Source organism: Astyanax mexicanus, chromosome 9 (genome assembly GCF_023375975.1).
Source record: "Astyanax mexicanus isolate ESR-SI-001 chromosome 9, AstMex3_surface, whole genome shotgun sequence".
In the NCBI taxonomy this organism is placed as follows: Eukaryota; Metazoa; Chordata; class Actinopteri; order Characiformes; family Acestrorhamphidae; genus Astyanax; species Astyanax mexicanus.
In genome coordinates, this window is record NC_064416.1 from 17,447,332 (window position 1) to 17,461,026 (window position 13,695).

The window sequence follows — 13,695 nt, forward strand, 5'->3', positions numbered from 1 at the left end:
GGCACTGTGAAAAATTGTAGTAATTCCTAATGAGGTTATAAAAGTTAATTAATTACAAATCATTAAGGTCGTTATTTTATTGACCAAATATCAATGGGTCTGACTATACATGGCCTTCATCTCAAAGGTGAATTTGTATGCAACAGCAATGCATTATCATTCACAATCCTTTCAGTTCATAATTTTAATCAGTTTCAAAAAGCAGCCAACGCAAAAAGTAAAGCAGTAAAAATAAATTAACAGTTTTATTTTTTTATCAACCAATAAACCACTTCATCACACACAAACTGTAACACTGATTTGCACTGATTTGTATTAGTGTATATTTGAATGTCTTACATACTCGTTATTGATCAGGAACAGGTCAGCATATAACATGTCTTTAGCAGATTCTAGAATTCTTCACATAGCAGGAAACCAGCTCCTCTTTTTATTAATTCAAAATAACTTTTTTCAATCTGCATATATTTGGATATATATATAGCGAAACTTAGCTGCTGTAACCGTCATGAGATCCAATCATTTGATTAAATTATGCAAAATAAATGAGAAAACATCCATCTAAAAGCAGCTCTGCAATAAAAAAGTTTGTTGTCTTTTTTATGTGTTAAATGTATCCCTTAATCCTCTCATTTTTTCAACCTCTACTTCATTTCCTGTGTCTTCCTCTGGCTCTCTGAGGCCTTGGCTGTAGATTTTTTTCCCAGTCATCTCCATGATGGCCTGCAACTCAGGATCCGCATCCAGAATGCTCTTCTTACCCTCATCCTGTAAAGCAACATCCCAACAAACAAAATAATAAATTCTTAATTTTCTGCATTTAGTGTAAAACATCAGTGCCACAAAGTGGATAAATTAACCTCTATATTCATACAAAGTGCTATAGTAGCTAAAACCTCAAATGATAAAATATATTAAAAATACATTTTAAAAAGACATGCTTTTTTTGGAGTAACTGTTTCTACTGTCCAAGGAAAACATTCTACTAGATTTTTTGATTACTAGCACTGCTATGAGGATTTCGTTGTATTTAGCCACAAGAGCAATCAAATTCAATCCACTACTCCACAGCTCAATGCTGGGGGTCTTTACTTGTTTTTTTGCCCCTGAGAGTCCTATTCTATTGCCAATTCTTCAAGCTGTGTATGTGTGTCTGCATTTGCATATCTGTATCCAGAATGGGTGAACTGAGAGAAAAAAAGTATCCACAAACATTTAGTTCATTTGCATCTGAAATTACCAATTAACAGACACTAATGAAGAAATCCAATAATTCTGAATGAGTGTGTCACTACAGATCTGTTGCTGACCTCGTCCTGTTCCTGTTCTGAAGGGGGTATGCCGACCCCCCAAACTTCGACTGTATCCATTGTAAAGTCCTCATCCCCTGAGAGCTGAGGGCTACCGTATGTGGTACAGCTTGGTCGAGCCCGACTGTGACCTTTCCCAAAGTCATAGTCCAGCCACAGTCCGAAGTACCCGTGCTGTCCACCCATACCCTGAGACAAGACAATGAGGAAAGGGTATAGTTCAGAGAAGACCATCTATCATCCTACCATCCATCAACTTCAACAGATCTATCTAGTACTTGAACCTAGTAATAAAAAGTAACAAAAAATGCAAAAGACACAGAAAATTGTATGATTGTATAATTAATAGATAGTTGCAGTACAATGTTCATTATCAGTGTTATCATAATTAATATTGTTGTTACTTAATACAACAAGAATGATTCATTGTTATAGAATCTACAAGGATGTATTGTCTCACCAGGCCATTGGGCATGGTGTGCTGGCCCAGGTTCATGTACATGTAGTGCTGGTTATACCCTGTGCATGTGAAAACTCGCATGGATGGGAACACAGAGAACAGGAAGCACCTGGAATCACCTGGTCAGAAGTGATAAGCATCAGACCTGGCACAATAAAAAGGCGAATATGCAAAAAAAACATGTTTTAATTTCTTCTGTTTCCTCCTCATCACTTACCCTGAAACTGGGGTTTAATCTCCCAGCTGTGAGAAGCAAAGCCTCCGAATATGTGGCCCTTGGTGTCTTTCACCAGAATAACAGTGGGGCCTTGACTTTTGCAGTTTCCAACCAGGCGGGTAAAGCTTTCCCCATGTACGTTTGTTGAGAACAGCAACCTCCAGGGAGCTTTGTGTCCTTCAGGCATCTGAGGGCTCAAGAACATGAGAAGAGGTAGATCTAGCAAACACCGGAGCGCACTCCAGGGAGCATCTCGACACTGCGGCAGCAGAAGAGGCGGTGTACACGAAGTCAACCCAACCTCAAGACCCTCACCAATCAGGAGCTCCAGAAATACAGCGACTCCTGAGACTCGGAAAAGCCAGTCCTCTACACAAGCGACATCACACGTATTCTGATCTATAGGGCAAAAAGAGGGGGTTCAGTCAGAGACTGTAAAATGTGTTTTCAAGTGTTTTGATTCAAACAAACTAGAGTTTTGAATAGGCACATGATCAAAGTATTACTTACAAACTGTGCTTTAACTACTTCCTGCCTAAACCTTCAATTTAGCAGGAATGTTCCAAATCAGACACTATCACACAGTGTATTAATACTAATCACCACTAAAACTGCATTTAAAAGTTCCATTGTCTCAGTAAAGATGTTTTCCTAGCAAAAAGACAAACCCCTTCTAACAGCCTTCTGTCACACATACATCCTACATCACACAAGCTGAAGAGCGCAAAGCAAACCAGGAATAAAATGCATCACAATGCTCATGACAGAATGAACCAAACTACTAAATATAAACACACTAAGAGTGTCTGTCTGCACTTCGTAGCTCCTCTTCTGGCCTTAAAAGCTACCTCACATTGCTTTGTCATATTTTTATGAGAATTTCTTTTTTTTTACATCATAAATGACCTACAAATGTAGTTTCCCATACATTCTATTAATTCTGCTGCCCACACACCTCCTATAGCGGTTGGGTCATTTTTCTCCACACATTTCCCAACACAGTACCACCAGTCATCACCGGTATTTAAATCTGATCATTGTGTTTCCTTGTGACGTTCACATTTCCCAACCCACTCAATCATTTAAGGAGCAGTATGACATCTTACACGTCTTGATGGCATATTGGGTAATGTTTGTGGTGCAAAAAAAAGGAGGGGTCGATTCCTTCAAACATATCCAGAACAGCTGCTTAACATGAGTTTATGACACATGAATAAGTGTATGAGCAATTTGAAGTTTTGAAGTTTTAATGTTGGCACAGTATAATTACTTGTTAGAAAGTTAATTATTAAAAGACTAAATTATAAACTTTATGTAGATGTCAACTAGGAGAACCACTAAACAGACACTTCTCTGGACCTCAGTCCAATATTTGTCAACTGTAATTATTTAGCCGGACATCACATAAAAACAATTTTAGGTTTCTGCTGAATGAAATTAGTGAAACTATAAAAAACAATAATGATATTCATAGCTCAAATAAATCACAACCAGATTAGAGTGAGCTGCTTTTTTGTAAACGCAGAAATAATTTCAGTTTAATAAATAAATATTAATATCTGATTATTTGTCAAAGGGGAGTACATCTGCAAAGAGTTACAACACGTTACAACATTTATTACTTAAATTAAAACACTCTTTAATTTTTGTTTTAGGTCATGTTATGCTTTGTTGGAATGTCTGTTTGTTGTGTCTTTGCTTTTCTTTGAAAAGGTAGATGAAATGACATTTATCCAGTTTAGTTCAAAGATTAAAGGATTCAATGCTTTGAAGGATTCAAGTATATGAATTGATGAAAAAAATGGCAAAATGTAACAAAACCGGCAAAACTGCCTTTGGCCTAACTGTCTTTTGTTCTGTTTTGGTTTTAGATAAAAATCTCTCACTTAAATTCTTAAAAGTCAGGTACCTCTGCAGTTTGCTATGACCATACTTAGAAGAAAACAATCTACATTAACCATCATAGTGTGAGCAGTTTTATTACACTGGATTAGTCACTAGGTGTGGGTGATCATTGTAGTATTTTAAAATTAATCATAAAGAATCAAATCAAAGTGAAATCACTAACCTGAGGGTTTTATGTCAGAGCTCAGGTGCTCAGCCAAAAGCTTCACCCCCTGAGATCCATTACCCATGCGGTCTGGTCTCCAGCCTCGGAGTCGCCCCCTGTGCGTGAGAGTCTGAACTACAGCCGAAATCAAGTCCTCCAAGAACTGCAAAAAAAGTGTTAGTGTTAATTTTTTTTGCTATGATGGTCTTCTAAAAAAAAATTGACTGCTTTTAACTGACTAAGGCTCACATTATTCCTTTATTTATAAGTCTCATATCTCCCACTGCTGTTGACCAGAGGATTCTGGGTTCCTCTTTTAAATCTTGGTTCCTCCGATCCTCTTACTGTGCTCGAACCAGACATTTTTTTGTTAGTTGCTTTTGTCCCTGATTTGTAAAGCATATTGTTTGAAAAATTATAAAAATAACATTTTCCAGTTTCCAGTTTCATGTAGGTTGGTTTCCAAAACAGTTAAAATTACTACATTTACTTTTAACCCAGTTTTAATATAGTTTGCTACTCTACGTTTCCCCAGTATTGTGCAATGGCATCATCAGTGTGGGAGAACAGAGGCTAGCCTTTCTTTATGCAGCAGATTCCAAACTTGCTTCCATGCTGCTTGACCATTGATGACTGATGATCATTTGCCCCTAATCTTGTCTGAAACATTCATATTATACTTCTTTATTATACTTATACCCATATTATATCTTCTACTGGGCCATCGACAGACATGACATGACTTGCCTTGCTAGACCCCATGAGAAATGCACTTACCCCTGTAATCTGATCAGTGGTAGCAGTTGTCTTGGTTCCGTGTGACATCGCTACGACCAGCGGTGCTCTCTCCTCTGCTGTGCCTCGGAGTGTATCTGCCAGGAAAATCAACAGCTGCTCTCGTCTCACCCCACCACCAGGTGGAAGTGGCACCCCAGGGTCCACGCTAAGCATTCCATCAAAAACCCTCTGAATCATCGAGTCTGGGGCCATTTTACTCATAGTTACCTACAAAACATCAAATAGGTGTCAGCTTTCAAGCATTAATCTCTATAGGCTATGGGATCCTATCAGCGAAGCATAAGTAAGTGAAGGATAAGTACATTTTTCAGTGTCATTAGTAATTAGAAATAGTGAAATATGATATATATATAATTCATCAGCAATTTATAAAAACATTGCAGGTAAATCTGATTAGAAATATTTGTATTACTGCGAGGTAACAGAATGTGTATATATGTGTCACAGTTATATATGGCACGTTTTAAATGGAGATCTAACTCTGGATGCTGTTGTTTTTTTGTTTTTTTTTACATTGTTTAAAACAAATCTCTTGATGAATTGTCCAATATAATTGCTCTACACTTATTTGAAATAAAATTGTTTTCAGTGACCACAATAAAATGATTATAATGTTATTATAATGTACAATGTCATGTTATGTACAGCGGCAGCCAGGAAAAACTGCATAGATGCAGAAGAGTAATGCACTGATCTTTAGTAACTGCTCTGAATGTGTTTGAAATGGTAGATACCACAGCACTGACCAATGATGGAGTGGGTTGAGGAGCGAGGGAGTTCTGGAGATGTAATTTAAAACACACGTCTTAATTTTAAACATCAGAGAGAACTTGTGCAACTGTCTTGAGAAAGAACTTGTGGGGCTGTAGTGGTGGGAATGAACATTCCCACCACTACAGAAGGTCTGAGGGCTGATTAATCATTCATTTGGAAAATATGAGTGGTGTGAGGGTGTCAGCAGGGTTAGCTATAAAATACTTACAAATATTCTCTGTGATTTTAGTAACTGTCAGTGTATAAAATAAATAACAAGAAAAAAGCTACAAAAATCTGAAGAATGTGTAAGGACACAGCCATATATTAAATGGTGTTGTAAGAAAACACTGATATATCCATAAGTTTGGTATATTAATTTTGTGTTATATAATTGCACATATTATCGGATTTCATGTCAGTGCCTATACATACTTAGTATATTTACACTATTATGTGTAGTTCTTTATATGTAGTATGTTACTGTACATTTCGCATATTTATTATATTTAGTTCTATTTTTATATACAGAAACCTTTTGATGTATATTTTATATATTTCTGTATACTGAGTATATGTAGTTCTGTAATATCAGTATATTCCTGCATATTTAGTGTATGTAGATTTGTCTAATGCATATATTTAGTTCTGTATGTTTAGCATATTCCTGTATTCCTGTAATTATATTAAATTTTATTTCGGTATATTAAGTATGTGTAGTTCTGTATATTTGTGCTGTCCAATGAAAAACATCATGAAAATCTTATTTTTTTTTGTTTACTACATGATGATTGAACCAATCACCATGTAAATTTTTTTTTAAACTCTTTCTCTTTTAAAATTGTCTTTAATTAAAGGTTATGAAGGTTTTATCTCCTATAAAGTTGCTATTTTAAAGGTAAAGGTTTTTATTGGACAACAACAGTATTCAGTATATTTCTGCATATTTAGTATACTCAATGTATGTTTTATTTATATCTGTATATTCAATACTATTTTTGTGCATGTATGGTATGAGGCTCTGTATATTTAATATACACTGCCTGGCCAAAAAAAAGTTGCCACCAAAAAAAAAAGTCACATTAATACTTTGTTGAACTGCCTTTAGCTTTTATTGCGGCACACATTCACTGTGGCATAGTTTCAATAAGCTTCTGCAGTGTGACAAGATTTATTTCCATCCAGTGTTGCATTAGTTTTTCACCAAGATCTTGCAGCATTGATGATGGTAGAGTCGGAGCACTGCACAAAGTCTTCTGCAGCAACCCCAGATAATTGAATTAGTTAAGTTAGTTAGTTTTTTTTTGACCAGGCAGTGTATAAGACAATAAGATCCAGCTGTGGCTGCTTGAGTGTGAATCACAGTAAATCTATGTAACTAGATGGTTAAAGAAGCAGTGTAGATAAACTACAGCTGTGTCTGACCAGAGTCTATCCCAACCTGGAGATTGTGGATGAGTAGGAGCTTCCCTGCTGGAGCTTTTCCTGAGCTGGAACTCTGGAGTCTGTCAAACACCCCCTCAATAATAGGTCTCTCATCCAGGCGGAAGCGGAGCAGCCGCTTATTCACTACAGCGCTCTCTGCGTTTCCCATCGCTCTGTGAATCAGGGAACACAACACACACATAATCAGATAGCGCAGCATACATGGATATGAACAACATTTTTAAAGAACTTTGCATGTAATTCTGACTAGAAATAGTATATATATTACTGTGAGGTAATAGAATGTGTATATACAGCTCTGAATCAGTTTCTCTCATTTAAACTACGAACAAAATTTCTCCCAAATTCCAAATAAAAATATTGTCATTTAGAGCATTTATTTGCAGAAAATGAGAAATGGCTGAAAAACAAAAAAAATGCAGAGGTTTATTCAGACCTCAAATAATGCAAAGAAAACAAGTTCATATTCATAAAGTTCCAGAAGTTCCAGAAATCAATATTTGGTGGAATAAACCTGGGTTTTAATCACAGTTTTCATGCTCGGCATGTTCTCCTCCACCAGTCTTACACACTGCTTTTGGATAACTTTAGGCCATTCCTGGTGCACAAATCCAAGCAGTTCAGCTTGGTTTGACGGCTTGTGATCATTCATCTTCCTAGGTTTTCAATTTGGTAAAATCAAAGAAACTTTTTAAAGTGGTCCCTTTCTTCCAGAACTATATATGTGCCATGGTTATATATGTGGCACGTTTTGAGTGGATATCTGAATCTTTTACAGAGAAATTGACCAATATAATTGCTCCACACGTATTTGGAAAACAATCTTATTACAGTGACAGCGATAAAATGATTATTATAATGTACATTATGGATCCGGGAAAACAATAAACACACAGAGATCAGAACACACACACACACACACACCCACACACACACACACACACACAAATCAGGCTCTTACTGAGATGAATCAGCATAAGATAATGTTCTGTAAAGATGTTCAGTACCTGCGCAGTGCTGTGAGGACGAGTGAGAACTGCAACACTTCACCAACTATATCAGTTAATTCCGGTTATTACAGTAAAACGCCACCATACTGACCCTTCATACAGAAACTACAGCCTCACACTGTAAACAGAGGCTCATCCGGGGTACGGCATCGCGTCATCGCCAGCTGACCAATAGGAATACGGATTAGTCAAACTCGAACTATGATTGGCTGGGAAGATATAGCGGCTCGGTGAGTAAATTATTATGCATCCGCTTAAAACGTTACATTTTCTATAAATGTTATAAAGGTGGAAAAATAATATATCTTTTCATTTAATGTGTTTTCTTAATGTTTATGTATTTTTACATCGTAAATTTAATATTGAAGACTATATTAAAGCTATACAGGAACACATGCAGAATTAAACAAACCAGAATATGTTTTTAGATTATGTTTTATAAGTAGCCACATCTTCCTCAATCTTCATCATAGCTCTTAACCAATTTTTTTTATATGAATAATATAAATAATTAATATACATTTTTAACATAAATAAAAATAAAACTCTTATTGTGGTTCTTTGATAAGTTATTAAGGTTTTACAGTGTAATAAAAAAGTTTGCCTAACATTGATACTTAGCTATATTAATCTCCTTGTAGCTTCACGATATTAATAAAGAACAAAGTACACTTAACACACCAAACCTATTGGCTAAATAACTTATTTTGTATGGACACAGATGACACAAGATGCCTGATGCATACAATAAAATGCACTAAAAGGATATTAAGAGTCCAAGGCAAGTTAAAAAAAAAACACTTTGGAACTTTTAGCTTGTATTAATAAATGAACTCAGAGCTGATTTTAGAAAAAAAAAAAGTTTGTAAAGATGTAGTCTGTCTCAGAAAGAGAACAGTTCAAGTAAACAATTGATGAGTGAGCTCCTGACCAAGGAATTGTTCTTTTAAAACCGTAGATTTAGCACTAATTATTCCTTATCTTGTGTCATAAAGGTCACCCTGACCTCATGACACATGGGTCGTTGCTGTGATGCTGGCTTTAAGTCAATTTGAACCAAAGATTATCCTTTAGTGAAATAATTGTGAAATAACTTCACAAACAAACTGTTCCAGAGTGACTTACAAAAGTGCTTTTTGGCCACTGAAATGGACAACAAACAAAGTTATGGAAGTGCTTGGAGAGGTAGTAAATGGATAATATTATTGGTTAATATCTGGCTAATTCATGGTGATGTAGGACAAAAATCACATTTTAAAGGTGTCTAAAAGTTGTTATATTATCATAAAGATGAGTTTGATTCTAATTTAAACTGAACATTTAAGTTAATAAAAATGTTTTGCTACATGGTTGACTAAATGTGTCTAAGAATGGACTTCTATTTAGTTTCTGTGTTTTATTTGCATAGCTGAGAGTCTAGTTCATGTAAGGACAAACCATATACTGCTGTTGTTTGTTTCCTCTTTTTAAAGAAAAACCTACATAAGTATCGTGAAACAGGCCACTTTAAACAACCTCTAAACTGTTATGTGACAATCTTCACTAATTTGGTTTCACCTAATCCAGCTGACTAGAGGCTAAATACAATGGCTTTTAGGAGAGTAAAGTTGCAAGTCATTATTACTGCTACTTTCTATTTACATCAGATATCGAAGCTGGAAAAAACTTCACATCCGAGCTGATGCCATTCCAATTACTCCCAATGAAACATTTTGATAATTGTACATTATTTTAAAACATTTCCAACAAACAGCAGCTAAAAACATTGAAGATTCCCACAGCTGATTTGACAACCATTTCAGAGTTTTAATGGCAAATCTAGAACAAGGTTAGCATTGCTGGTAAAACCAGCTGATAAAAATACATTATGTATTATTTTGCACATACCAAGAAACATGTCCACAGGCAGGACATCTTGGATTCTGGGTTGTTAAGGCTCTCTCAACTTTCTGTGTTTTCATTCCAGTTTTAAACTGCTTTTTAGAGATAGGAAATGGTCTGGAGCAGCCGTTAAAAACATCTTTATTTTGGCCACAACAAGTTTTTAGAAGCTTGCAATTATTACACTATTCCACAGTGACGAAACAGAGAAGGCAGAAAGACCAAGTAAGTTTGTAGCTTGCCATCAGCTGACGGAGCACCGAGAGAGCACAATTGGCCTTGCTCTCTCTGGGTGGGTAGATGTACTCCAAAAGGGTGATGTGGAACAGCACAAGGCATCTGTGAGCTAATGTTTCAGGACTGAGTCGCTGCGCTTTCCTCCAAGTGCGCTGGCTACTCTGCAATGCTGCATCAGCAGCAGTTCAAAAAGAGGCGGTGGCATGAGCTAGCAACAATAGTGATAGGGGGAGTCCTAATGAGTGGGTTGAGTAATTGGCGGTGTAAATTGTGGGGGAAATGGGGAAAAAATAGAAATAATATAGTAAAATTGAGCTCTTTGCCTCCAGTGCTTTTTTTGCCTCTTTGCCTCTAGTGCTTGTTTTTTTTTTCAGTGTAGTGGGCAGTGCTAAGCTATTGTTTACAGTATATTCTGATTAAAAACAGGTCTCAATTTTGTTTATGTGCAACAAATCATTTAAAATGATAAGAAAATGCATAATGTCTATTGTAATGGAAACCTTAAAAAAGAAACAGTCCCCTGATGAGGGTGCAGGTCCTCTGGTCCACCCGAAGGGGGCATCCCAGCTCCGGCAGCAGCAGCAGCAGCAGCTCACGGTGGCCTGTGTTGATTCGCTGTGTCTGCGCAGAGCTTTTCCTCCTAACAGCAGGCGATGAAAAAACGCCTTTTAAGGGCATGAGAGATATGGCAGAGTGCTGGGCGTGATGATGGGCTGAGCATAATGCCTGCCTGCCTGCCTCCGACAGCTCTGGACCAATACAATACCTACTTAAATGACAGGCATATTACTAATGACTATAATAATGAAAATAAACAGGTGTAAAAGAATAAGACAACAGCATCATTCGTCTAATATTTATTCATTAATTCATGGTCTCTGCAGGGCAGGCTCATGGTTGCAGGCTCAGCTGAGCTCACGTGACTGTGCGGCCTTACACCCACCAGAACTCACTGAAGCGCTTCTGAAGGCTTAAATGGGATTTGACCATGCTCTCAGCAGGTAGTCTTGATTAACTCTCCGGCGGAAAGATCTTTCCTGCTGGGAGGATTCCCTGCCTGCCTGCCTGTTGTGCGGCTGCTGGCTGGCCAGGCCTGATCCAGTCCACACACCTGGTGTAAACCAGCTGCCACTGGTTGGACAAAATAGTGCTCTGGTCTATCTCTTGTGGATAGACCACAAGTGATTTATCCAGATAACATGCCCATGTGAGGCCTGAATGGGTAGCCCAACTGGAAACCAGAATATTTTGCCAGTGGGTTAAATACTGTCCCCACAATTGGATGATATGGATGTCAGTGGTCAGTGACCAGGAGGGGTTAAACATGGGCCTCATCTGGGTTCTACACTGCACTGCATAGGGTCTAGACTGGACCCATGTGGAATTAAGATGTGCTGTTGTAATGATAGGGCCCACTAACTAACCCACTCAAAGCCCATAACTACCTAGAACCCACCTAGCCAACATTTCATTTACACATGATTATGTTGGCACAACCCACAACTATACATCTCTTACTCAAGTTTTTTTTCAGTATTTTTTGTCTAAAAACTCTGAAAAAAGTAATAGTGTGTAAGCAAAAAAAAAAGGACCGTCTCGCACCTCCTGTGCAGTCTCGCTGTCAGTGCATGCCTCTACGCTCTCCTCTGTGGGTACCTGAAAGCCACAGCGACGATGCAGTACAGTGGCGGCTGCAGTGTTGCATGCAAACACAGCACACAGCCAAGAAGATCCCCCATTTGCTTCTTCTCTGTGCCTAACCTGCTCTAGAGAGCACCTTCTTATCCATAGTCTGTAGAATCACAAAAACAAAACTGACAAATGTGTCAAAAGTATTCACATTCTTTACTTCAGCAGAAGTATAGATACTAGGGTTTAAAGTACTTCTATAAAACTAAAAGTAATGTAAGGGAAAACAAGTCATTAAGGACAAAAGCTTAGGCTGTGCCACAGGTGCCTATAGTGCACTACACCACCTTCCCAAAAACACGTTTTTGTAAAAGCCACGATGACCATAATGTTATATTAAAATGTTAATGTTGATAATTTTGGGATGCACTAGGTTTCCTGTTTCAGTTGCATATGTGCCCATTAAAAATTAATGTATTTTAATACAATGCAGGAGTGAGGCATGATGTGTGCAGGTGTGATAGATCTCATATAAACCAATAACATGTTGGAATGGTATATATTTAATCTAATTCGCTCTATCCAGATGGTGAGATTTATCTGGATACTCTTGTTTTTGAATGATGACAACCCATAATAAAAACAAACTAAAATGAAATTGGGGTAATGAGACTTTTTTTTAAATGTAAGGATAAGAAAATACAGATAAGTGTATGAACATGTAAGGAATAGAAGTAAAAAGTAATTTGAAAAATAATATCCATATATTAAAGTATAGATTTTCTACTTAAGTAAGAACACAAAGTTGTTGTACTTATTATTTGACACCTCTGGAAATTGATATGATATATGAGTCTCTAGTGAAAGAGAAACAAAGTATGCATGCCTTAACCAGTCCCACACGAGCCAAACAGGCCTCACACAGTCTTATGCAGTGGTTACATTGTAGAGGAACAGAAAATGCTGTTTTTGCTGTGTGACAGAATTTCCTGACAGCACAGCTTTTACAGTAAACCGGATTGGCCAACATCAAATGCTAATCCTTAAAATAAGTGTTTAATAGCTTATCGCGCTAAGTAGCTTGTCTTGCATTCTATATCACAAAATTCTATCCCTCAAACTCATAGATCTGACACAATTCATGGCTTTGTATCATCCATCTGTGTTGTCTCACTACATTATCCAGTATGCGTTAGGCAAATACATTGTAGAAACATTGGGAATCCTGCATACTGTAATAAAATAAAATAACTGATATGAAGTCTAATGAGAACAAGCATGATACTCATCTGTTTTGCATTAGCCAGCTGCCCAAAGAATTATTCAAACTACCTGCCCTCTCATTTAGGCACCAACTTGCTCAGTTCTTGTAGTTTATCAAAGGTTTTCTTACCTATTATACTTTAGATACATCTTCAGAAAAGAGGGTATTTCACATTTTAACTAATATATCTTACTCTTACTCTTTGTGGAAGGTTTACTGGTGGTGCACTGTTCTACTGTGCAGCATTGGTTGGATGCCTTACTTTTAAGACTTGGCAACATTTTATTAATGTAGTTTTAGGTTTAGAACATTTAGGAATGACGCGATTAGAGCAAAAAATTTACTACATTTCAAACTGTGAAGCATGGGGGTGGATGTGTCATGCCTTGGGGTTGGTATTACCTTTTGTACCATTGCATATGTTTTACCCAACCCTTATTTCCATGCACAGGCCATATATTCTTAATCTTAATTCCATAAACAGCATGATTTTATTATCCTGTCCAAGTCAAATGCAATATCTTCTTATTTTGTCATTAGCAAACCAGATTTTGAAGAATAAAACATGCTTAATATGGACTGATGAGGCCAAAATAGGACTTCTTGGCCACAGTTAGAAAAGGTACATGTGGAGAAAACA

The 13,695-nt window shown here is 37.0% G+C and overlaps 1 protein-coding gene across 2 annotated transcripts; it reads right to left on the reverse strand.

Annotated features, from left to right (window-relative positions):
- Positions 1-232: 232 nt before the first annotated feature.
- meak7 (MTOR associated protein, eak-7 homolog) lies at positions 233-8,193 on the reverse strand. 2 transcript variants are annotated; one of them, XM_007250950.4, is made up of 8 exons: positions 8,042-8,193; positions 7,030-7,186; positions 4,815-5,042; positions 4,056-4,200; positions 1,988-2,386; positions 1,829-1,889; positions 1,311-1,499; positions 233-768 (listed from the first exon to the last, which is right to left on the reverse strand). In XM_007250950.4, the coding sequence occupies exons 2-8, from the start codon at positions 7,180-7,182 to the stop codon at positions 708-710; spliced, it is 1,236 nt and encodes a 411-aa protein (XP_007251012.3). In that variant the 5' UTR covers positions 7,183-7,186; positions 8,042-8,193; the 3' UTR covers positions 233-707. The 2 variants fall into 2 exon arrangements, with proteins under 2 accessions (XP_007251012.3, XP_007251011.3); XM_007250949.4 differs by having other exon boundaries at positions 1,771-1,889.
- Positions 8,194-13,695: the final 5,502 nt, after the last annotated feature.

What these genes read in the sequence shown, in the direction of transcription:
- meak7 (XM_007250949.4), bottom strand. Translation starts at nt 7,182, where the DNA reads ATGGGAAACGCAGAGAGCGCTGTAGTGAATAAGCGGCTGCTCCGCTTC. An exon ending in CTCTGACATAAAACCCTCAG is followed by an intron (nt 2,387 to 4,055) that starts GTTAGTGATTTC and finishes TTTGCCCTATAG; the next exon opens with ATCAGAATACGTGTGATGTC. An exon ending in CAGAACAGGAACAGGACGAG is followed by an intron (nt 769 to 1,310) that starts GTCAGCAACAGA and finishes GTTGCTTTACAG; the next exon opens with GATGAGGGTAAGAAGAGCAT.